The sequence below is a fragment of the Felis catus genome, chromosome X, assembly GCF_018350175.1.
Source record: "Felis catus isolate Fca126 chromosome X, F.catus_Fca126_mat1.0, whole genome shotgun sequence".
NCBI lineage: Eukaryota > Metazoa > Chordata > Mammalia > Carnivora > Felidae > Felis > Felis catus.
The window spans coordinates 63481776-63507066 of NC_058386.1; the positions used below are offsets into that span (position 1 = coordinate 63481776).

The 25291-nt window shown below is 36.9% G+C and overlaps 1 protein-coding gene across 1 annotated transcript in view; it reads right to left on the reverse strand.

Annotated features, from left to right (window-relative positions):
* Nucleotides 1–1223: 1223 nt before the first annotated feature.
* LOC109496548 (fibronectin type III domain containing protein 3C1-like) overlaps nt 1224–25291 on the reverse strand; it is a 59845-nt gene continuing 35777 nt past the window's right edge. Inside the window, exons 23-25 of the mRNA XM_019824013.3 lie at nt 5812–5929; nt 2484–2609; nt 1224–1990 (exon numbers count right to left, since the gene is read on the reverse strand). Coding sequence (XP_019679572.2) covers nt 1652–1990; nt 2484–2609; nt 5812–5929 — 583 coding nt within the window. The 3' untranslated portion in view covers nt 1224–1651. The remainder of the gene's footprint in view (nt 1991–2483; nt 2610–5811; nt 5930–25291) is intronic.

The window sequence follows — 25291 nt, forward strand, 5'->3', positions numbered from 1 at the left end:
CAGATCACTGACCATGGTCTTGTCCTTTTCTTTCATTTGGGATACATTTCTCTGTCTTCTCATTTTGTCTAAGTCTCTGTGCCTGTTTCTCTGTGTTAGGAAAGTAAACTATATCTCTTGTTCTTGGAGTGTAATGGCCTTATGAATAGGTCCTGTGAGCCCTACTGTGTAGTATCCTATAATCCCTAGGGCCTTCAGTGTTTGGGAGTGTCTCTAATGGGTACTGCATGCGCTCTGCTGTTTTGTCTTTTATACTTCAGGCCAGTCATCTGTAGAGGCTTTCTTTGCCTATTGTGGACAGTGTTTGGTCTCTGTCCTGCATGTGGCACATTTTAACTAGGTGCACTTTGGTCTGTTTGTTAAATAAGATCTGTTGCCACTGCCACTGGAACTGAGGCTCTGCAAAACTCCCATGTTGGGAGATGTGGTGTGAGCAGTGGTTTACACTTGTCCTCTGGGGGATGGGGCCTACTGTACTGAGGGAAGCGTGACTGGATGGGGGTGTTCCATGTGAGCGTGGAGGGTGGGGCTTGGTGGAAATTAGTGAGTGTTGGTGCTACCCTGGTTCCCTCAGGTGTCCCTGTGCTTATGCTGAGGAGCAGGTAAAGGGAAATGATGCCTACCAGTTTCCTGGAGGGGTCTCTCCATGAGTAGTGTCTGGGATGGGCTCTGAGATGAGTGAATAAACTCCCCACTGTGTGGCATAGGCACTCTTCAGATTGCTGTTTCCTCATTGTGTATCAGCAGGTTGTTTGCCTGCTGTTTTTCTTTTTTCTTCCCAGAGCAGCACACTCCCCTCTGGGGTCTATTCTAGCCAATCCCAGCAACCTTTAACACTCCAGGCTTTAAGCCCTGTTGGTTGCAAGAAACCACAAAATTTAGTCCCTCTCACTTTCCAAGCCAATTGCTATGGGGATTCATTTTCCCCATGAGCTACCTTGTGTGCTAGTCTGTCTCTCACCAAAAGAAATCATTTTAATATGCTGTGTACAAGTGTGGGCCATTATATATATGTTTAGTCATTCTGATTAGAGGGTAACCACCACTGCATGTATTTTAAAGAGTTTAGAATAGGTTTAGAATAGTATAAAATGGCTCCTCACTTTCCAACTTCTACTCCCAAAGTGCCTTAAGTTTACTTACTGTCAAAGTATTTATCAGGGCACAAGCGAAACAGCTAAATACATTACTTTGAAAAAATTACAGTACAGATTATTGGTAGATATGTTTTTATTATTTCATATGATTGTAAGTTGGCATATAGAATTGATTTTCCCACTTTTTTTCTAAATAAAATTCCAAAATGCTGTTATCCTTTCATAATTCTAAAAAAATTGCAAAATATTAATTAGAAGAATTAAGGCTGGAAATGGTTTTCATGAGAAATTCTAGATAGTTTTACATAATAGTGGAACTGTTTTTATTGCTAACATTCTCAAGTTTAAAATAGACCCATTTCCTAATAAAATCTCTTACATTGTCACAATGAATTTCTTGAGTATAAAGCAGTTCTTTTGCTGTTAGATGAATGTTCACAAGGATTTCTACCAAGTGAGATTTACTTTTAAGTAAGAATTGAGATGTATCTAGAAATTTCTATATTTGATGTAATTTGTTTTAGAACTTCCTAAAAAGGTAAAGTGGATAAAAATTAGTTGATTAGAAAATATTGAATTACAACAGCACACAAAATAGCAACTAGTGCAAATCCTATCACAAGGATTAGAATAAATGTATCATTACTCATCTCCATTCTGGACTTTTCTTCTTTCTCTTCACTAGGGCTGTTTCCCCCCTTTCCTTCACTGCCTTTTCCAGGCCCTGGATGTTGCTTATGTGTGGAGAAAAGAGTGCTGGGGCTATATGGTCCCCAGAGCTCTTGTATCCCATCAGAAGTGTGGTATTGGCGTCCAGCACAGACCTTGAAGCGATAATGTGAATTTGTGACAAATTTGGAAAAGGAGAATGAAGTGTTTGGTCCTTTGTAAATCTAAAGAAAATTGAGACAAAGTGAAAATTATATTGTTTTGCCATAATATGGTATAGTTTTTGACAAGAAAAATATGAATTAACCCATTCATCTCATAAATATGTTCACAGCAAAAATAAAATAAAATTACTCTTACAGTCTATAATATCATGAGGACTCAGTACTGCTCACATAATTTTGTCCAGTGTAAGAAATAACAAAGACTTATAATTGTTAAACTTTAATTTCATTTGGTTTTGAAGGAGTTGTGCATGTGGTCAGTGAAACCTAGAAATATCAAATCATTCAGTCTTGATATATTAATTAAGTGAATAAGCAAATTGTTCAAAAATAAGTAATATGTACATAAAACTTTAGGGAAAAGGTAGGTCTTTTGGATAAGATTTCATTACTTTAAACGTTCTAAAAGGATATCTTATTCCACAACAAGAGCTCAATCCCAAGTAGAATATAAAATTATAAAATTTTAAAGACTAAATTTTCAAGAATTTACCAGGTCAGTTCCTTTATCAGTGATGATTTGAAGGTTGTAAACAATTGGAGGCTCCAGAGACTCCCATTTGACCTCACAAGTATTACTATTCACATGCTGTAATTTAGGTGCTAGGGAAAGAGAATTCTAGTTTAGAGGTTTTAATTTTTCCTAGGTGACCTTGAAGATGTTGAAATCTGATACAATTTCCCATGATCATTAAAAGGCAGTCTGTATAGGCTTAATCTAAGAAATATATATAGTCCTTATTGTAAAGTCTTTTGCAGTACCATTAGAAATCTTAATGATTGTAATAAAAATTTTAACAACTTAAAACTATCAATTAATAATATGTGTTGTGACTGGAGTCCCAGGAAGGAATGGCTGTGAATGGGGCTGGAAATCAGCTTTGCCTAAAATCAGAAGTGATTTTAAAAGAAGAAAATGAGACTTTTAGGGAAGATGGCGGCATAGGAGGATTCTGGGCTCACCTCATCCTGCTGATCACTTAGATTCCACCCACATCTACCTAAATAACCCAGAAAACCGCCAGAAGACTGGCAGAACGGATTCTCAGGAGTCAAGCGTAGACAAGAGGCCCACAGAAGAGGCTGAAATCCCAAAGGGAACCAGTTTCCGACACTGAACTTGCTTGCACCATGCAAACACCAAATGCTGTGCTTCTGTGGATCCATCCCTCCAACAGGTCTGCCTCCCTCCTGTTGCTGCAGGGCCCCTCCCACAGGGACCACCAACTGCAAAGCGATCTCAGCCTACCCCTCCTGTCCCTGTGCACCTTACAGATCCACCTTGGCTAATATACCAGATCCCATCAAAGCAGCACCACAAGCCTGGCAATGTGCAAGTAGCCCAGACAGGGGCCACACCACTCCACAGTGAGTCCTGACCCTGGGAGAGGGGAAGATAAGAAACATACCAGTCTGACTGTGGCCCCAGTAGTGAGCTGGGGACAGACATCAGGTCTGACTGTGGCCCGGCCCACCAACACAAGTTACTCCAGACAGCACAGGGGAAGTGCCCTGCAGTTTGGCGCCACCCCAGGACTACCCAAAATGACAAAACAGAAGAATTCTCCTCAAAAGAAACTCCAGGAAGTAGCGACAGCTAACAAATTGATCAAAAATGATTTAAACAATATAATGGAACAAGAATTTATAATAATAGTCATAAAATTAATCGCTGGGCTTGAAAAAAGCATAGAGGACAGCAGAGAATCTATTACTACAGAGATCAAGGGACTAAGATATAGTCATGAGGAGCTAAAAAATGCTATAAATGAGGTATAAAATAAAATGGAGGCAGCCATAGCACGGATTGAAGAGGCAGAGGAGAGAATAGGAGAATTAGAAGATAAAATTATGGAAAAAGCGGAACCTGAGAAAAAGAGAGAGAAAAAAATCCAGGAGTATGAGGTGGAATTAGAGAACTAAGTGATCAATCAAACAGAACAATATCCGTATAATAGGAATTCCCGAAAAGGAAGAGAGAGGGAAAGGGGTTGAAGGTGTACTTGAACAAATCATAGCTGAGAACTTCCCTGATCTGGAGAAGGAAACAGGCATTGATTTCCAAGAGGCACATAGAACTCCCTTCAGACGTGACTTGAATCGATCTTATGCACGATATATCATAGTGAAACTGGCAAAATACAAGCATAAAGAGAAAATTCTGAAAGCAGCTAGGGATAAACAAGCTCTGACTTATAAAGGGTGACCCATAAGACTACTGGCAGACCTATCTACTGAAACTTGGCAGGCCAGAAAGGAATGGCAGGAAATCTTCAATGTGATAAACAGAAAAAATATGCAGCCAAGAATCCTTTACCAGCAAGTCTTCCATTCAGAATGGAAGGAGAGATAAAGGTCATCCCAAACAACAAAAACTGAAGGAATTCATCACCACTAAACCAGCCCTACAAGAGATCCTAAGGGGGATTCTGTGAGTGAAATGTTGCAAGGACCAAAAAGTACCAGAGACATCACTACAAGCATGAAACCTACAGACATCACAAGGACTCTAAACCCATATCTTTCAAAAATAACACTGAATGTAAATGGACTAAATGCTCCAACCAAGAGACATAGGGTATCAGAATGGATAAAAACCAAGACCCATCTATTTGCTGTCTACGAGAGACTCATTTTAGACCTCAGGACACCTTCAGATTGAAAGTGAGGGGGTGGAGAACTATCTATCATGCTACTGGAAGTCAAAAGAAAGCTGGAGTAGCCATACTTATATCAGACAAACTAGACTTTAAATTAAAGGCTGTAACAAGACATGAAGAAGGGCATTATATAATAATTACAGGCATTATCCATCAGGAAGAGCTAACAATTATAAGTGTCTATGAGCCAAATATGGGAGCCCTCAAATATATAAAACAATCACAAACATAAGCAACCTTATTGATAAGAATGTGGTAACTGCAGGGGACTTTAATACCCCACTTACAACAATGGATAGATCATCTAGACACAGAATCAATAAAGAATCAAGGGCCCTGAGTGATACAGTGGATCAAATGGACTTGACAGATATATTTAGAATTCTGCATCTCAAAGCAACAGAATATACTTTCTTCTCGAGTGCACGTGGAACATTCTCCAACATAGATCACATACTGGGTCACAAAACAGCCCTTCATAAGTATACAGGAATTGAGATCATACCATGCACATTTTCAGACCACAATGCTATGAAGCTTGAAATCAACCACAGGAAAAAGTCTGGAAAAACTCTAAGAGCATGGAGGTTAAAGAACACCCTACTAAAGCCCTTGTCTGAGCTATCAAGTTAAAGGTCTCATTCCTGCAACTACATATTTTTGCAGAGTTCAGGTAATCCTACCAGTTATTTCAATGTAAACAAGAGAACAGTTATTAACCTATGCTACCCACATCCATAATACTGGCACCATTTCCAGTGTAGTGAATAGAAGGGAGTCACAGAATTCCAAATGTTAAATATTCCTCATGTTCAGCAACATCATTCTGAGCTTCTTCATCAGGCATTTAAAGCCCCCCCCCCCCATAATCTGGAACCTACTTTTATTCCAACTTGATCTGCCATTATGTTTTCTACAGTTCTGTTTCCCAAATTACCTTGAACTTAACAATAACCTGAAATGCTTGTTTAAAATAGATTCCTACACTTCCACTCAGACCTACTGAATCAAAATTTCTAATCCAGTGACTTGTTAATCCATAAAATTAAAAAGCACTGTAAGTGATAATTATCATTAATTAGGAAAAATGTCAGAAACCATTTCAAACAAACAATTCTATTCTACCACCACCCCAAGTATGCCTCGTACATTTGCTCATACCTTGTTTTTTGCCTGTCTTGTCCCATAAAACCAAGCTTTTGCATGAATGCTTCCCTGAAAACCGTAGCTAGAAGTGATTTCTTTATCCTCTGAATTACCATAATTGTAAGACTCATAACTTTAAGATTAGGGGAGACAATCCAAATTTATAATGATCTTATTTATTGTCCCTATCAACTTAAGTCATCAAATCCTAGGAGCCCTAATACTAAGAATCTAAGTTCCATCTCCCAAATTGTCTTCAGCACTGGAAGTAATTTTTTCAAATCCGTTGTTAGCTTTTTGGGTGTCTATATTTTTTGTTGGAAAAATGCTCTTACAATATATATATTTATTAGTGAGGAGGCCGCTGTGGTTGTCCAAAGGATGGGTGAATTTATGAATATTAAGGATGCTACAATGGGAATTCCGGGACATTAATGGATTTGAAACATATTAGAGAGGTAAAAATCAACGGAATAGGATCCTGCCAAGACAGAGTGTCCCCATACCTCCCAGACCCTCCCTTTTGTAACTAAAAAATCTGAACATAACACAACAAACAGCACAGGAAGACTCTGAATGGTGGAAAGAAAGAAAAATGTAGAAAGGCAAAGATCCTAAGACCTCATAACTTGAGAAAGAATACAGTAGTGAGCCCCCTGCTAGACTTATCTCCTCACACATGTCCCAGAAAGGGTATGGGAGAAGCCTCCAACTCAAAATTGCAAACAGGAACAGACAGGAAAAAAACCTCCAGAAAAAGCCTGCTTCCCCTCAACAAAGTGACTAGGAAAATGCTAGCCTAATCACAGAAAATCTCTTAAGTAATTCCCACCTTACTCCAGCCAAAAATCAATTGAGAAAGCACACACACTCCTGTCCTTCTTCACCCCTGAAGTTTCAACAGGCAGAGTGGGAAGTTGACCATCCAACCCACCCCAGAAACAACAAGGAACATGCTCCAATTTCCCTACCAAGTGGTTTCAGTTTCGGCAGGGCCAAGCATGGAATTGATCTTTCATTCCTTGCATATCAAAAGCAGGCAGTGCTCTGCTCCCATTCCCCTGTCAACTGGTGTCAGTAATGGCCAAGTAGGGATCTTAAGATCTTCCATACCTCTCTGATGGAAGCAGGAGGCAGCAATATAATCCCCTTGAAGGGTTAGTATTGGCAAACTGAACCTCCGCCACCCTCAACCAGCAGCAATAGACTGACCAAGACTGATATAATTCAGGCTAGTCAGCACTCTACTTTCTTCCTACTCCTGTGTCAATAAGGCCTAGTGAGAAGTTTAACCTAAATTTCCACCTACCAGCACTAAGACTGAATAACAATTTGGGAAATAGAGCTGGTCAACACTCATATTCCTCCTTCACCTGCTATCAGCAGGGTCTGCTGGAGAGCTCAGCCTTTATCTCTACTCAGCATCAAAGATGCATATCTAGGTGGTGAGAGGCTATATTACTTGGCGCCCCACTCCCCCATTCCCTTCCCATGGTGTCATTTAGACCCTACTGGGAACTGAGACCCTACTGGGAACTGAGTTTCCACCTCCACCCTACAGGAACACAGAGATGTTAGATCTCCATTTCCCCCTTCGTGGTATCATCAGGAACCTGTGGAGGGCTGAGCTTAGTCCACACTCAGAGACAGTAATACAGTACAAATAGTTGCTCTACTTCTGTTAGAAAGGTTTCAAAAAGGTGTAGATAGGAGAAGAATTTCCACCTTACCCAACTTTGCACTATACTTCTAAGGGAAACTGCTTACTATGATAATGATTAAATATAACCCAGACTCTTATAATATAATATTAAAAATGTCTAGAATAATCATTTGTTATAATGAGGACCAGGGAGATCAGAACCTGAATGATGAAAACAATCAAAAACAATTAATTCATCTGTGATGAATCAGAAATTTGAAGTATCTGATAAGGATTTAAGTAACCATCAAAAAATGCTTCAACAAGCAATTATGAGATACCTTGTAATAAATTTAAAAAAATATTAAAAATCTCAACAAAGAAATAAAATATATAAAAGAGATAAAAATTTATAGAAAAGAACCAAATGGAAATTATAGAACTGAAATATATAATAACAAAAATAAAAACCTTACTGTATGGGTTCAACGGTAGAGTGGAGATGACAGAAGATAGAATCTGTGAACTTGAAGGCAGATTAATAAAATCTTGAATACATAAAGGATTTTAAAAGAAAAAATTGAACAAGGTTTCAGGGACATATGAAAAAATAACAAAAGAGATAATAGTCATATCATTAAACTCCCAGAAGGAGAGAAGAAAAAGAGTGTGAATTAAAAAATTGCCCAAAGAAATAATGAAAACTTCCCAATTTGGGGGAGAACATAAGCCAAAATATTAAAAAAACAGAATATCTAAAATAGGATAAATGTGAAGAAATCCACACCACCAAAACAATTCATAATTAAACTTCTGAAAAAAAAAACAAAGAAAAAATCTTGAAAGCACACAGAAATGGTGCATTACTTATAGGTGAAAATCAATTCAAATGACAAATATATCTCTTTTGAAACCATTTTAATAAGTTGAATAACATTTTTCAAGTACTGAAAGAAAACTGTCAACTACAAACTATATTAGGCAAAAAATATCCTTCAGGAATGAAAATATAAAGACACTCTCAGAAAAAGAAAAACTAAGAATTTGTTGCCAGTAACACTCCCAATTAAAATTGGTTACAAAAAGCACTCTTTAAAAAAAAGGAAATGATAACAAAAGAAGGCTTAGAACTTCAGAAAAGCAATGACATTGGGATTCTGGTCCAAGTTGGTGACACAAAAGGCTCCTGAAATCATCTCCTCCCACAGATACACTGAAACCACAGTTACATATACAATTTCCTCTGAAAGAAATCCAGAAAATAGCTGAGTGACTCATAAACACCAGGCAAATGAGAGAAAAACCACATCAAAATTGGTAAGAAAGGCTGAGATACACTCTCGGTATAAACTCCACACCAGCACAGCAACATACAATGGGGGAGGAAACACAACTGCCAACATCTCCGTGAGGAATCAAGATTTTGGACCCAACATCTAGTATGCCAGGTTTGAAAACTTCCACATAACAGACAGGGCTCTAAAACGACCTATCCTTTTTTTTTTTTCCTTCCCCTCCCCCATGGGTTTCTGTTAAGTTTCTCAGGATCCACATAAGAGTGAAAACATATGGTATCTGTCTTTCTCTGTATGGCTTATTTCACTTAGCATCAAAAAAAAAAAAAAAGAGTGGGAGAGAGCCAAAGCATAAGAGACTCTTAAAAACTGAGAACAAACTGAGGGTTGATGGGGGGTGGGAGGGAGGGGAGGGGGGTGATGGGTATTGAGGAGGGCACCTTTTGGGATGAGCACTGGGTGTTGTATGGAAACCAATTTGACAATAAATTTCATATATTGAAAAAAATAAATAAAAATAAAATAAAATAAAATAAAAATAAAACGATCTATCCTGAAATCCAATGGGGGCATGCATCCATGAAACCCACAACACTAACCAAACAAAGAAGCAGTCTTAATTGGCTTGTTAGGACTCACACTGGCTATTCCCTCAGGTCTCAGTGCAGAGGTAGTAGAAACACCCATCTCCCAGCCTTTCCCTGAAGAAGGGCCTAATTGAATAGTTTTAAGGCTGTAACCTGAGGGTCAGGCTCCTAATTTAGCACACATCTAAGGGATGACTGAAATCTCCCTCTGCCACACTCCAGGTCACCAGTATCTCCTTGAAAGGAGCTTGTGCACATGTATGGCACCCCAGCATTTTGGTTGCAACCCAGAGGATGCAACTATTGATTTCCTGGCTTTCGTGGCCAGTGAAACTTGCATCTGTAGGTTTCAGAATACTGTATCAAACAAAGAAACAGTTCTTGACTGGCCATAACCCAAGATCTCAGTACAGAGGCACAAGTTAGAAATACTCATCTCCCAGTCTTTCCCTGAAAGAGACTGTTTTGCCTATCATAGAAGCTATAGCTGAGGGTCCAGCTTCCAATAAGCTCAAATTAAGTGCCAACTGGTATCCATCCTTTTCGGACACTGACAGATATTGGCAACAACTTCAACTACTGGAACCACTAAGAACAAAGATGCTAGCTTGCAAAATCACTAAGGTTTGAGAGAAAACTAAGAGCTAGGATGAGGCCAAATGATAATGTTCATACCCTACACAAGGCTACTCCTTCAAGATTGTGGGAGAAGTAGATGTTTTATATATTGCACAGAAAGTCAGGTAAAATGGGGAAACAATATGTTCCAAACAAAATAATAAGACGAAACTCCAGAAACAGCTTTTAATTAAATGGAGACAAGAGATTTACCTGATAAAGAGTTCAAAACAGTGGTCATAAAGATGCCCTCTAGATCAGGAGAACAGTGCATGGATAAAGTGAAAATTTCAACAAAGAGATAGAAAGTTAAAAAGTACCAAGGAGATATCACATAGGTGAAGAATATAAAAACTGACATGAAAAATTCAATAAAAGTGCTGAACAGCAGACAAGATCAAGTGTTAGAAAGGATCAGCAAATCTGAAGACAGGGCAGTGGAACTCATCCACCATAGAAGCAAAAATATGAAAAAGACAGGACTTATGGGATACCATAAAGCAAATAAATATATGCATAATAGAGATCCCCAAAGGAAAACAGAAAGGGGAAGAAAGTTTAGTCAAAGAAACAGTAGCTAAAAACGCTATAAACTGGGGAGGAAACAGCCATCCAGATCCAAGAAGCCCAGAAAGTCCAACTAAGATAATCCAAAAAAGACCCATATCCAGACACATAATTAAATTGTAAAAAGTTAAAGACAAGGAAAAAATCTTAAAAAGAGCAAAAGAAAAACAACTTGTTACATGCAAGAGAACCCCCCCATAAAAGTATCAGCAGATTTTTCAGCAGAAACTTTGCAAGACAGAAGGGAGTGGCATGATATATTCATAGAGCTGAAAGAAAAAAACTTCCAACCAGGAATACTCTACCCAGAAAAGTTGTTCTTCAGAATTAGAAAGATCAAGTATTTCCCAGACAAGCAAAACCTGAAGGAGTTCATTACCAACAGACTGGTCCTACAAAAAATGTTAAAGGGACTTTTAAAACTGAATGAAAGGACACTAACTAGTAATAGGAAAACACGAAACTATAAATCTCACTGGTTAAGGTAATTATATAGTTAAATTCTGAATACTATAATGTAATGGTGGTGGGTACAACATGTATAAATCTATTATGAATGTTAAAAGATGAAAGTACTAAAAACAGTTACAAAAATTTAATGGATACATAAAATTAAAAGATTTAAATTGTGCCATCAAAGACATAAAATGGGGGGGGGGTACAGCAAAAATACATATCTTTAGTACACATTTAAATTTAAGTTGCTGTCAGATTAAAATAAACTGTTATAAATATGCTTTATATAAGCCTGGAGGTAATCACAAAGCAAGAACCTATAATAGATACACAGGAGATAAAGAGAATAATCTAAGGATATGACTGTAGAAAATTATCAAATCACAAAGAAAGCAAGAGAAGAAAAAAGAAACAAGAGAATTCTGGCAAAACAGCCAGAAAACAATGAACAAAATGGCAGTAGTAAGCCCAAACCTATAAATAATTACTTTAAATGTAAATGGATTCAATTCTACAATCAAAAGGCACAGAGTGTCTGATAAAATAAGGCCCAGCTATATAATGTCTATAAGTGATTTGCTTCAGCTTTAAAGACACACACAAACTGAAGGTGAAGGGATGGGAAAAGATATTCCATGCAAAAGGAAATCAAAAGAAGGCAGGGGTAGATATACATATATTAGACAAAATAGACTTTCAGCCAATTGTCAATAAGAGACAGATAAGGTTACTATCCAGTGAAAAATGGCTCAATCCATTACAATATCATTTGTAAATATTAATGAACCCAACACAAAGCACCTAAATATATAAGGCAAATGCTAACGGACCTAAGGGAGAAATAAACAACAATGCAATAATAGTAGAAAACTTTAATATTCCATGTTCAACAATGGGTAGATTGCCCAAACAGAAAATTAGTAAGGAAACATGGGACTTAACCTGCATGTTAGACCAGATGGACTTAACAGACATTTATAAAACATTCTATATAACAGTGGCATACACATTCTTCTCAAGCACATATGGAATACTCTCAAGGATAGATCATATGTTATGTTGCAAAAAAAGCCTTAATAAATTTAAGAAGATTGAAATGATATCAAGTATCTTTTCCAACCACAGTGGTATGGAACTAGAAATTAATTGCAAGAAGAAAATTGGAAAATTCACAAATATGTGGAGATTAAACCACGTACCACTGAATAGCCAATAGGTCAAAGAAGAAATAAAAAGAGAAATAAAAAAATATCTTGAGACAAATGAAAATGTAAATACAACATACAAAAATTTAATAGGATGCAGCAAAAGCTCTAAGAGAGAACTTCATAGTGATAAATGCCTACAATGAAGAAAAAGAAAGAGCTCAAATAAACTAAATTTACACCTTAAAGAAAACAAACTAAACAAACTAAAAAAAGAAAACAAACTAAGCCTAGTATAATAATGAAATCACAAAATGAACTAACAGTAAACTAGTAAAAGAAATGAAATAACAAAGATCAGAGCGGAAATGAATAGAGACTAAAAAGAAAATAGAAATCAACAAAACTAAGACTTGGATGTTTTTCTTAAAGATAAACAAAATAGACAAACATTTATCTAAACTTACCAAGAAAATAAGAATAAGGACTCAAATAGAAATGAAAGAGGAGACTTTACAACAGATGCCATAGAAATACAAAGCATCATAAGAGTTTACTATGAATAATTACATGCCAAGTTGAAAAACGTAGAAGAAATAGATATGTTCCTGGAAACATACAATCTACTCCAACTGAATCATGAATAAATAGATAATATGAACAGATCAATAATGAATAAGGAAATTGAATCAATAATAAAAAAACCTCCCAATAAAGAAAAGTCCAGGACCTGACAGCATTACTAGTGAATTATACCAAACACTTAAAGAACTAATAGCAATTCTCAAACTCTTTCAAAAAATAGGAGAGAATACTTCACAACTCATTTTATGAGGTCAGCAGTATGATACTATACCAGACAAAAACAGTACAAGAAAATTACAGGCCAATATCCCTGAGAAACATAGATGAGAAACAAAAAATCCTCAAAATAGTAGCAAACCAATTTCAACAGTACATTAAGTGTATAATGCACTATGATCAAGTAGAATTTATTCCAGGAATTCAAGGATGGTTCAACATCTGCAAATCAATCAATGTGATATACCACATTAATGAAATGAGGGATAAAAGTCATATGATCAAAAAAATCATATGATCCTCTTAATAGATGTAGAAAAAGCATTTGACAAAATTATACATCCATTCAAAATAAAAAATACTTTAAACAAACTGCTTACAGAGGAAATATACCCCAATGTAATAAGGCCAGATAAGACAAGCTCACAGCTAACATTATTCTCAATGGTACAAAGCTGAAAATTTTTCCACCAAGATCAGTTACAAGACAAGGATCAGTTACAAGAGTTGTCACTTTTTAGTCAGCATAGTCCAAGGAGTACTAGCCAGAGAAATTGGGGAAGAAAAGGAAAAGGCATCCAAATCGTAAAGAAAGAAGTAAAACCATCCCTATTTTCAGATGATACATTATATGGAGAACATTCTAAGGACTCCACCAAAAAATTGTTAGAAATCATAATTGAATCCAGTAAAGTTACAGCATACAAAATGAATATACAAAAATCGATTGTGTTTCTATACACTAATAACAAACAATATGAAAGAGGGAGTAAGAAGACAATCCCATTTATGATTGTATCAAAAAGAATAAAATACTTAGGAATAAATTTAGCCAACGTGAAAGATTTACTGAAACTATATAAGACATTGTTGAAAGAAACTGAAGAAGACACGATTAAATGGAAAGATATTCTGTACTCATGGATTAGAAGAATTAACATTGTTAAAATATCCATAACTATCACAGAATCTATAGATTCAATGCAACCCCTATGAAAATTCTAGTGACATTTTTCACACCAATAAAGTAAACAATTCTAAAATTTCTATGGAACCACAAAAGACTCCAAATAGCCAAAGAAATCCTGACAAAGAACAAAGGAGAGGCATCATACTTCCTCCTATCAAACTATATTACAAAGCTACAGTAATCTAAACAGTATGGTTTTAGCATAGAAACAGATACATAAATAAATGGAACAGAATAAAGACCCAAGAAATAAACAGGATATGTGGTCAGTTAATTTATGTCAAAGGAGCCAGGAATACATAAGAGGAAATGGATTATCTCCTCTAAATGGTAAATTGGGCAGCCATGTGCAAAAGAATGAAACTGAACCACTATCTTACATCATACACAAAAATCAGTAAAAAATGAGTTAATGGCTTCAACATAAGAAATGAAACTATAAAAATCCTAGGAGAAAACATACGGGGTAGGCCTCTTGACATTAGTTGTGGCAATGATATTTTGGATTTGACACCAAAAGCAAAGGAACCAAAAACAAAAATAAATAAGTGGGACTACATCAAACTAAAATCCTTCAGCACAACAAAGTAAACATCCAAAAAGTTAGAAGGCAACCTATAGAATGGGAGAAAATATTTGCAAATCATATATCTGATAAAGGGTTACTATCATAAACATATGAGGAACTCATACAATTCAATAGCAAAAAAAACTAATAATTCAATTTAAAACTTAGTAGAGTAAAAGAATAGACATATTTCCAAAGAAAACATACAAATACCCAACAGGTACATGAAAAGATGATCAACATGACTAAACATCAGAGAAATACAAACAAAAACTACATGCGATATTAACTCACACCTGTCAGAATGGCAGTCATCACCCTTTTTTTTTGTATTTTAATTCCAATATACCTAACATACAGTGTTATATTAGTTTCAGCTGTACAATATAATAATTCAACAATTCCATACATCACCCAGTACTCATCACAACAAGTGTATTCTTTAATCCCCATCATCTATTTAACTCATCCTCCCACCCCCTTCCCATCTGGTAATGAAAAGTTTGCTCTCTATAGTTATAGTCTATTAGTTTCTTTCTCTCTCATTTTTTCCTCTCATTTTTTTTTCTTAAATTCTACATATGCATGAAATCATGTCATATTTGTCTTTCTCTCATGGACTTATTTCACTTAGCATTATACTCTCTAGCTCCATCCATGTCACTGCAAATGGCAAGATTTCATTCTTTTTTTCCTGGCTGAATAATGAACCTATACATATACATATATACCACATCTTTTTTTAATGTTTATTTATTTTGAGAGAGATAGAGTGCAAGTGGGGGAGGGGCAGAGAGAGGGAGGGAAACAGAATCCCAAACAGGATCTGCACTGCCAGCTCAGAGGCCAATGTGGGGCTCCAACTCACAAACTACGAGATCATGACCTGAGCCAAAATCAAGAGTAGGACACTGAACCAACAGAGCCACCAAGGCACCCCATACATACCACATCTTTACCATTCATCTATTGGTGGATACTTGGGCTGCTTACATAATTTGGCTATGTTAAATAATACTGCAGTACACAAAGGGGTGCATGTATCACTTTGAATTAGTGTTTTTGTCTTTTGGGGGTAAATACCCAGTAGTGTGATTACTGGACTGTAGGGAAGTTCTATTTTTAACATTATGAGGAGCCTCCATACTACTTTTCACCGTGACTACACCAGTTTGCATTCCCACCAGCAGTGCTAGCAGGTTCCATTTTCTCCACATCCTAGCCAATGTTTGTTGTTTATGATTTTAATCATTCTGACAGGTGTGAGGTGATATCTCACTGTAGTTGTTTTTTTCATCACTGAAGTTTTGACTTGCATTTTCCCCGATGTCTAGTAATGTTGAACATCTTTTTGTGTGTCTGTAATACATTTGGACATCTTTTTTGCAGAAGTGTCTGTTCATATCTTGTTTCCATTTTTTACATGTTTATTTTGAGAGAGTGTGTGTGCAAGCAGGGAAGGAGCAAAGAGGGAGGGAGAGAGAGAAACCCAAGAAGACTCCACACTGCATGGAGCCCAATGCAGGGCTCAATCTCACAAACCATGAGATCATGACCTGAGTTGAAATCAAGAGTTGGACACTTAGCCAACTGAGTCACCCAGGTGCCCCTCCACTCCCACTTTTAATTTGATTATTTGATTTTGGGGCATGGAGCTGTACCAGTTCTTTATATATTTTGGATACTAACCCTTTTTCAGATATATCATTTGAAAATATCTTCTCCTATTCAGTAGGTTGACTTTTAATTTTATGGATTGTATCTTTCATATACAGAAGGATGTTATTTTGCTGTAGTTCCACGAGTTTATTTTTGTATTTATTTCCCTTGCCTCAGGAGATATATCCAGAAAAATTATTTGATGGCCAATATTAAAGACATTTATGCCTATGCCTCCTTCTAGGATTTTTATGGTTTCAGGTCTCATATCTAGGTCTTTAATACATTTTTAGTTTATTTTTGTGTATGGTGTTAGAAAGTGGTCCAGTTTCACTGTTTTGTATGTAGCTGTTCAGTGTTCCCAACACCATTTGTTGAAGAGATGGTCTTTTTTCCCATTGAATATTCTTTCCTGCTTTGCTAAAGATGGATCATATAATTGTTGTTTCATTTCTGAGTTTTCCTTTCTGTTGCATTGGTCTGTGAGTCTATTTTTGTGCCAGTACCATACTGTTTTGATTACTATACCTTTGTAATATAACTTGAAGCCTGGAGTTGTGATGCCTCCAGCTATGCTTTTTTTTTTTTTCTCTCCAAAATTGCTTTGGCTATTCGGGTTCTTTTGTGATACCATAAAAATTTTAGAATAGTTTATTCTAGTTATGTGAAAAATGCCCTTGGTAGTTTGAAAGGGATTGCATTAAATCTGTAGATTGCTTTGGGTAGCATAGACATTATAATAATATTTGTTCTTCCAGTCCATGAGCATAGAATGTCTTTCCATTTCTTTGTGACATCCTCAAATTCTTTCAACAATTTTTTATAGTCTTCAGAGTTCAGCTCCCTCATACCTTTCATTAGGTTCATTTCTAGGTATCTTGTTTTTTTGTTGTAATTGTAAATTGGATTGTTTGCTTCATCTTTTTCTACTGCTTTATTACTGGTGTATAGAATACAGCAGATTTCTGTACATTCATTTTGTATCCTACAAATGGGAGTCTTTTGGGTTTTCAATACATAGTATGATGTCATGTGCAAATGGTGAAATTTTTACTTCTTCCTTACCAATCTGTATGCCATTTATTTTTGTTGTTATTGTCTGATTGCTGTGCCTAGGACTTCCGGTAGTATGTTGAATTAAAGTGCTGAGAGTGGACATCCTTGTCTTGTTCCTGACCTTAGGGGAAAAGCTCTGAATTTTTCCCCAGTGAGTATGATGTTAGCTGAGTGTTTTTCATATATGACCTTTATTATGTTGAGGTATATTTCCTCTAAACCTACTTGCTTAAGGGTTTTTATCATTAATGAATGATGTACTTTGTGAAATGCTTTTTCTTCCTCCATTAAAATGATCATGTGTTTTTAATATTTTCTCTTATTGATGTGATGTATTACATTGATTAATTTGCGAATACTGAACCACCCTTGCATCCCGAGAATAAATCCCACTTGATTGTGGTGAATGATTTTTAAATGCATTGTTAGATTCAGTTTGCTAGTATTTCGTTGAGAATCTTTGCATCTATGTACATCAGAGATACTGGCCCGTAGCTCATTCTGTGCTGTCTTTATCTGGTTTTGGCAGGTGATAGTGGCCTCATAGAATGAATTTGGAAGCTTTCCTTCTTCTATTTTTTGGAATAGTTTGAGCAGAATAGGTATTAACTTTTCCCTAAATGTTTGCTATAATTCATTTATGAAGCCATCTCGTCTTGTACTTTTCTTTGTTGGGGTTTTTTGATTATTGACTCAGTGTCTTTGCTGTTAATTGTTCTGTGCAAATTTTCTACTTCTTCCTGCTTCAGTTTTTGTAGGTTATATATTTCTAGGAACTTATCCATTTCTTCTAGGTGGACCAATTTGTTGACATAGCTTTTCATAATATTCATTGACAATTGCCTGTTATTTTTATGGTGTTGGTTATTTCTCCTCTTTCATTTGTGATTTTAAGTTCTCTCTCTCTTTTCTCTCTCTCTCTCTCTCTCTCTCTCTCAATAAGTCTGACTAGAAATTTACTGATTTTGTTGATCATTTCAAAGAACCAGCTCCTGATTTTATTGATCTGTTCTATTTTTTTTACTTTATATATCATTTATTTCTACACTGATCTTTATTATGTCCTTCCTTCTGCTGTTTTGAGTTTTGTTTGTTCTTCTTTTCTAGCTCCTTTAACAGTAAGATTAGGTCATTTGAGATTTTTCTTGATTTCTGAGTGGGAAGGAAAGACAAAAAGTGACAAACACTAGAAAAGAACAGAGAAAATCTCTAGAAATGATAAAACCAGTAATAAAATGGCACTAAATACATATCTATCAATAATTATGCTAAATGTAAATGGACTGAACACTCTACTCAAAAGATATAGGGTGTCATAATGGATAAAAAACAAGACCCATCTATATGCTGCCTACAAGTGACTCAGTTTAGACCTACAGACACCTGCAGATTGAAAGTGAGGGGTGGAGAAACATTTATCATGCAAATGGACATCAAAAGAAAGCTAGAGCAGTAATACTTATATCAGACAAACTATATTTTAAACCAAATATAGTAACAAGAGATAAGGAAGGTCACTATATCATAATGAAGGGGGTTATCCAATAAGAAGATCTAACATTTGTAAATATTTATGCCAACAGCTTGGGAGCACCCAAATATATAAAATAGCTAATAACAAACATGAAGGAACTCAGGAACTCATTGGTAATAAAAAGCAAACTACAAGCCAATATCCCTTATGAACATGGATGTACAAATTCTTAACAAAATACTAGCATATTGAACCCAACAGTGCATTAAAAGATCATTCACCATGATCAAGTGCGATTTATTGCTGAGTTGCAAGGGTGGTTCAATATTCACAAATCACTTAATGTGATACACCACATTAATAAAAAACGGGATAAGAACCATATGAACAATAGATGCAGAAAAAGCATTTGACAAAGTACAGCATCAATTCTTTTTTTTTTTAGTTTTTTTAAGTTTATTTATTTTGAGAGAGAGAGTGCAAACAGGGTAGGGGCAGAAAGAGAAGGGGATACAGAATCTGAAGCAGGTTCCAGGCTCTGAGCTGTCAGCACAGAGTCCGATGCAGGGCTCGAACTCATGAACCATGAGATCATTACCTGAGCCAAAGTCAAACACTTAACCGACTAAGTCACTCAGGTGCCTTGTATCCATTCTTGCTTAAAAAAAAAAGGAAAAAAAAAACTTCAACAAAGTAGGGATAGATGGAACATACCTCAACAAAATAAAGGCCATATATTAAAAAACTCATAGCTAGTATCATCTTCAATGGGGAACAACTGAGAGCTTTTCTTCCATGGTCAGGAACAAAACAGGGTGTCCACTCTCACCACTTTTATCTAACATAGTACTAGAAGTCCTAGCCTCAGCAATCAGACAACACAAAGAAATAAAAAGCATCTAAATTGGCAAGGAAGAAGTCAAACTTACACTATTTGCAGATGACATGATACTATATATAGAAAACTCAAAAGACTCCACAAAAATATGGCTAGAACTGATATAGAAAACTCAGCCAAAATGAAATGGACATCTGAATATCCCTATAGCCATTAAAGAAGTTGAATTCATAACTAAAAAGCCCCTGAAAGAGAAATCTGCAGGTCGAGATAGTTTCAATGGAGAATTCCACAAAGTCTTTAAAGAAAAAGTAACACCAATTTAAAATAATATTTTCCAGAAAATAAAAGATGAGAGAGTTACCAATTCCTTTTATGAGGAAAGTATCACCCTAAAACCAAAATCAAAGAGTGTAGAAAAAAACCCCCAAAACCAATAACTCATTTAGATGCAAAAAACCCTCAACAAAATAATGGCATATCAAATCCAGCACTGTACAAAAAGAATTATACACCAAGACCAAGTGGGATTTATTTCATCTATGCAACCCTAGTTTGAAATTGAAAAACCAATGTAACTTTTTATACAAACAGGGTGGAGATGAAAAATCATATGATCATATTAATTGACACAGAAAACACATTTAACAAAATCCAACACCCATTAGTGATGAAAAAAATCTCATAAAGTTAGGAATAGATGGGGACTTCCTCAACTTATACAGAGCATCTACAAAAAAACCTGCAGCTAACATCATATGTACCAGTGATTTCCTCCAAAAACAAAGCAAAGATGTCAGCTCTAATCAGTCTTAATCTTAATTCAGCCATTGCAATAAGGTGAGTAAAGGAAATAAAAGGCATCCATGTTAGAAAGGAAGAAATGAAACTACTTATTTTGCAGATAATATGATTATCTACATAGACCACCACCTGGAATGTACAAAAATCTCCTAGAACTAATATGTGAGGTCAGCAAGGTTGCAAGACACAAGATCAACACCCCAAAATAACCCACATTTCTAGTTACTAACAACAAACATGTATAAACAGACATTCAAAACACAATACCATTATACTCTTTAGCTCCATCCATGTCATTGCAAATTGCTAGAGAGTATAACGCTAAGTGAAACAAGTTAGTTAAAAAAATACCATATGTTTTCCTTCATATGTAGCATTTAAGAAATAAAATAAAGGAGCAAAGGGAAAAAAAGAGAGAAAAACAAAGAAGCAGACTCTTAACTATGGAAAACAAAACTTATGCTTACCAGAGGGGAGGGGATGGGTTTATGGGTTAAATAGGTGATGAGGACTGAGGAGTGCACTTTTTGTGATGAGCACCGGGTGATGTATGGAATTGTTGAATCACTATATTGTGCACTTGAAACTATTATAACACTGTATGTTAACTGTACTGGAATTTGAAATAAGAATAAATACATACATACATACATACATCATATATACATATACAAATACATAAATAAATACATAAATAAAGTATGTATTTAAAAACACAGTACCACTTACCATCACTTCTAAGAAAATATTTAGGTATAAATCCAACAAAACATATACTGTACATGTATGCTGAAAATTGCATAATGCTAATTAATCAAGAAAGACCTAAATAACTAAAGAGACATACCATGTTCATAGATGGGAAGACTAAATATAGTAGAGATGTCAGTTTTCTCCAAGAAGATTTATAAGTTTAATGTAATTTCTATGGAAATCTCAGCAATTTTATTTATAGATATGTGCAATCTCATTCTAACTTTCATTTGGAAAGTCACCAGACCTAGAAAAATCAATCTTGAAAGAGAAAAAGAAGGTGGACAAAACCACTCTACTTAATGTTAAAGCTTACTATTTAACTACAGTAATCAAGACAGTGTAGTATTAGTGGAGGGAAAGATACATAAGTCAATGAAACAGAATAGAGGACCCAGAGAGAGGAAGTATGGAACATGGCAGCGTAGGAGGACACTGGGCTCACCTCGTCCTGCTGACTGCTGAGATTCCACCCACATCGACCTAAATAACCCAGGAAACCACCGGCAGACTAGCAGAATGTACTCTCTGGAGCCAAGCATAAACAAGAGGCCCACGGAAGAGGGTAGGAAGGGTAGAGAGGCAGTGTGTGCTACACAGACTGGCAGGAGGGAGCCAGGGCGGTGGAGGGGCAGTGTGCCGGGCAAGGCAGAGCCCCCCAAGTCTGGCTTCCAAAAGCAGAGGGGCCGGACTGTGTGAGTTCTGACAGCCAGCAGGACTTAACATCTGGAATGTTAAAAGTCGACAACTCTGCTCTCAGAGAGCAGTGAGGGTGAGAGGATGCTGGGAGGGAGAGTTGTTGAGCCCAGGAAGACAGAGTTCAGCTGCCGAAATTCCAAAGGGAACTAGTTCCTGTCACTGAACTTGCTTGCACCATGCACACGCCCAATGCTGTGCTTCTGTGGATCCACCCCTCCAACAGCCCTGCCTACTCCTGGTGCTGCAGGGCCCCTCCGCAGGGGACCACCAATGGCAAAGCTAGCTAAACCTACCCCTCCTGCCCCTGTGCACCTTGCAGATCATCCCCGGCTAATACGCCCTTGGGCAGATCTCCTCGAAGCAGCACCACAAGCCTGGCAGTGTGCAAGCAGCCCAGACAGGGGCCACACCACTCCACAGTGAGTCCTGACCCTGAGAGAGGGGAAGATAAGGTACACACCAGTCTGACTGTGGACCCCGCAGTGGGCTGGGGACAGACATCGGGTCTGACTGAAGCCCCGCCCACCAACACAAGTTTCTCCAGACAGCACAAGGGAAGTGCCCTGCAGTTGGGAGCTACCACAGGGACTAGCCAAAATGACAAAACGGAAGAATTCTCCTCAAAAGACACTCCGGGAAGTAGCGACAGCTAACAAATTGATCAAAACCGATTTAGGCAATATAATGGAACAAGAATTTAGAACAATAGCCATAAAATTAATCGCTGGGCTAGAAAAAAGCATACAGGACAGCAGAGAATCTACTACAAAGATCAAGGGACTAAGAAACAGTCATGAGAAACTAAAAAATTCTATAAATGAGGTGCAAAATAAAATGGAGGCGGCCATAGCACGGATTGAAGAGGCAGAGGAGAGAATAGGTGAATTAGAGGATAAAATTATGGAAAAAGAGGAACCTGAGAAAAAGAGAGATAAAAAAAATCCAGGAGTATGAGGGGAGAATTAGAGCACTAAGTGATGCAATCAAATGGAACAATATCCATATCATAGGAATTCCAGACGAAGAAGAGAGAGAAAGGGGCTGAAGGTGTACTTGAACAAATCATAGCTGAGAACTTCCCTGATCTGGGGGAGGAAACAGGCATTGAAATCCAAGAGGCACACAGAACTCCCTTCAGACGTAACTTGAATCGATCTTCTGCACGACATATCATAGTGAAACTGGCAAAATATGAGGACAAAGAGAGAATTCTGAAAGCAGCTAGGGAATAAACAGGCCCTAACTTACAAAGGTAGACACATAAGGGTAGTAGCAGACCTATCTACTGAAACTTGGCAGGCCAGAGAGGAATGGCAGGAAATCCTCAATGTGATGAACAGATAAAATATGCAGCCAAGAATCCTTTATCCAGCAAGTCTGTCATTCAGAATAGAAGGAGAGATAAAGGTTTTCCCAAACAAACAGAAACTGAAGGAATTCATCACCACTAAACCAGCCCTACAAGAGATCCTAAGGGGGATTCTGTGAGTGAAATGTTGCAAGGACCACAAAGTACCAGAGACATCACTACAAGCATGAAACCTACAGACATCACAAGGACTCTAAACCCATATCTTTCAAAAATAACACTGAGTGTAAATGGACTACATGCTCCAACCAAGAGACATAGGGTATCAGAATGGATAAAAACCAAGACCCATCTATTTGCTGTCTACGAGAGACTCATTTTAGACCTCAGGACACCTTCAGATTGAAAGTGAGGGGATGGAGAACTATCTATCATGCTACTGGAAGTCAAAAGAAAGCTGGAGTAGCCATACTTATATCAGACAAACTAGACTTTAAATTAAAGGCTGTAACAAGACATGAAGAAGGGCATTATATAATAATTACAGGCACTATCCATCAGGAAGAGCTAACAATTATAAGTGTCTATGTGCCAAATACGGGAGCCCTCAAATATATGAAACAATCGCAAACATAAGCAACCTTATTGATAAGAATGTGGTAACTGCAGGGGACTTTAATACCCCACTTACAACGATGGATAGATCATCTAGACACAGGATCAATAAAGAAACAAGGGCCTTAAAGGGTACATCGGATCAGATGGACTTGACAGATATATTTAGAATTCTGCATCTCAAAGCAACAGAATATACTTTCTTCTCGAGTGCATGTGGAACATTCTCCAAGATAGATCACATACTGGGTCACAAAACAGCCCTTCATAAGTATACAGGAATTGAGATCATACCATGCACACTTTCAGACCACAATGCTATGAAGCTTGAAATCAACCACAGGAAAAAGTCTGGAAAAACTCTAAGAGCATGGGGGTTAAAGAACACCCTGCTAAAGAATAAATGGGTCAACCAGGCAATTAGAGAAGAAATTAAGAAATATATGGAAACAAATGAAAATGAAAAGACAACAATCCAAACGCTTTGGAATGCAGCGAAGGCAGACCTGAGAGGAAAATACATTGCTATCCAGGCCTATCTCGAGAAACAAGAGAAATCCCAAATACAAAATCTAACAGCACACCTAGAGGAAATAGAAGTGGAACAGCAAAGACACCCCAAACCCAGCAGAAGAAGAGAAATAATAAAGATCAGAGCAGAAATAGACAATATAGGATCTCAAAAAAATGTAGAGCAGATCAATGAAAGCAAGAGTTGGTTTTTTGAAAAAATAAACCAAATGGATAAACCTCTAGCCAGGCTACTCAAAAAGAAAAGGGAGATAACCGAAATAGATAAAATCATGAATGAAAATGGAATTATTACAGCCAATGCCTCAGAAATACAAGCAATTATCAGGGAATACTATAAAAAATTATATACCAACAAACTGGACAACCTGGAAGAAATGGACAAATTCCTCAGCACCCACACACTTCCAAAACTCAAACAGGAAGAAATAGAAAACTTGAACAGACCCATAACCAGCAAAGAAATTGAATCGGTCATCAAAAATCTCCCAACAAATGAGTCCAGGACCAGATGGCTTCCCAGGGGAGTTCTACCAGACATTTAAAGCAGAGATAATACCTATCCTTCCCAAGCTGTTCCAAAAAATAGAAAGGGAAGGAAAACTTCCAGACTCATTCTATGAAGCCAGCATTACTTTGATTCCCAAACCATACAGAAAACCAGCAAAAACAGAGAACTACAGGCCAATATCCCTGATGAATATGGATGCAAAAATTCTCAACCACATACTAGCAAATCGAATTCAGCAGCATATAAAAAGAATTGTTCATCATGACCAAGTGGGACTCATTCCTGGGCTGCAGGCCTGGTTCAACATTCGGAAATCAATCAATGTGATACATCACATTAATAGAAGAAAATAAAAGAACATATGATCCTGTCAATCGATGCAGAAAAAGCATTTGACAAGATTCAGCATCTTTTCTTAATAAAAACCCTTGAGAAAGTCGGGATAGAAGGAACATACTTAAACATCATCAAAGCCATTTATGAAAAGTCCACAGCTAATATCATCCTCAATGGGGAAAAACTGAGAGCTTTCCCCCTGAGATCAGGAACACGACAGGGGTGTCCACTCTCACCGCTGTTGTTTAACAGTGTTGGAAG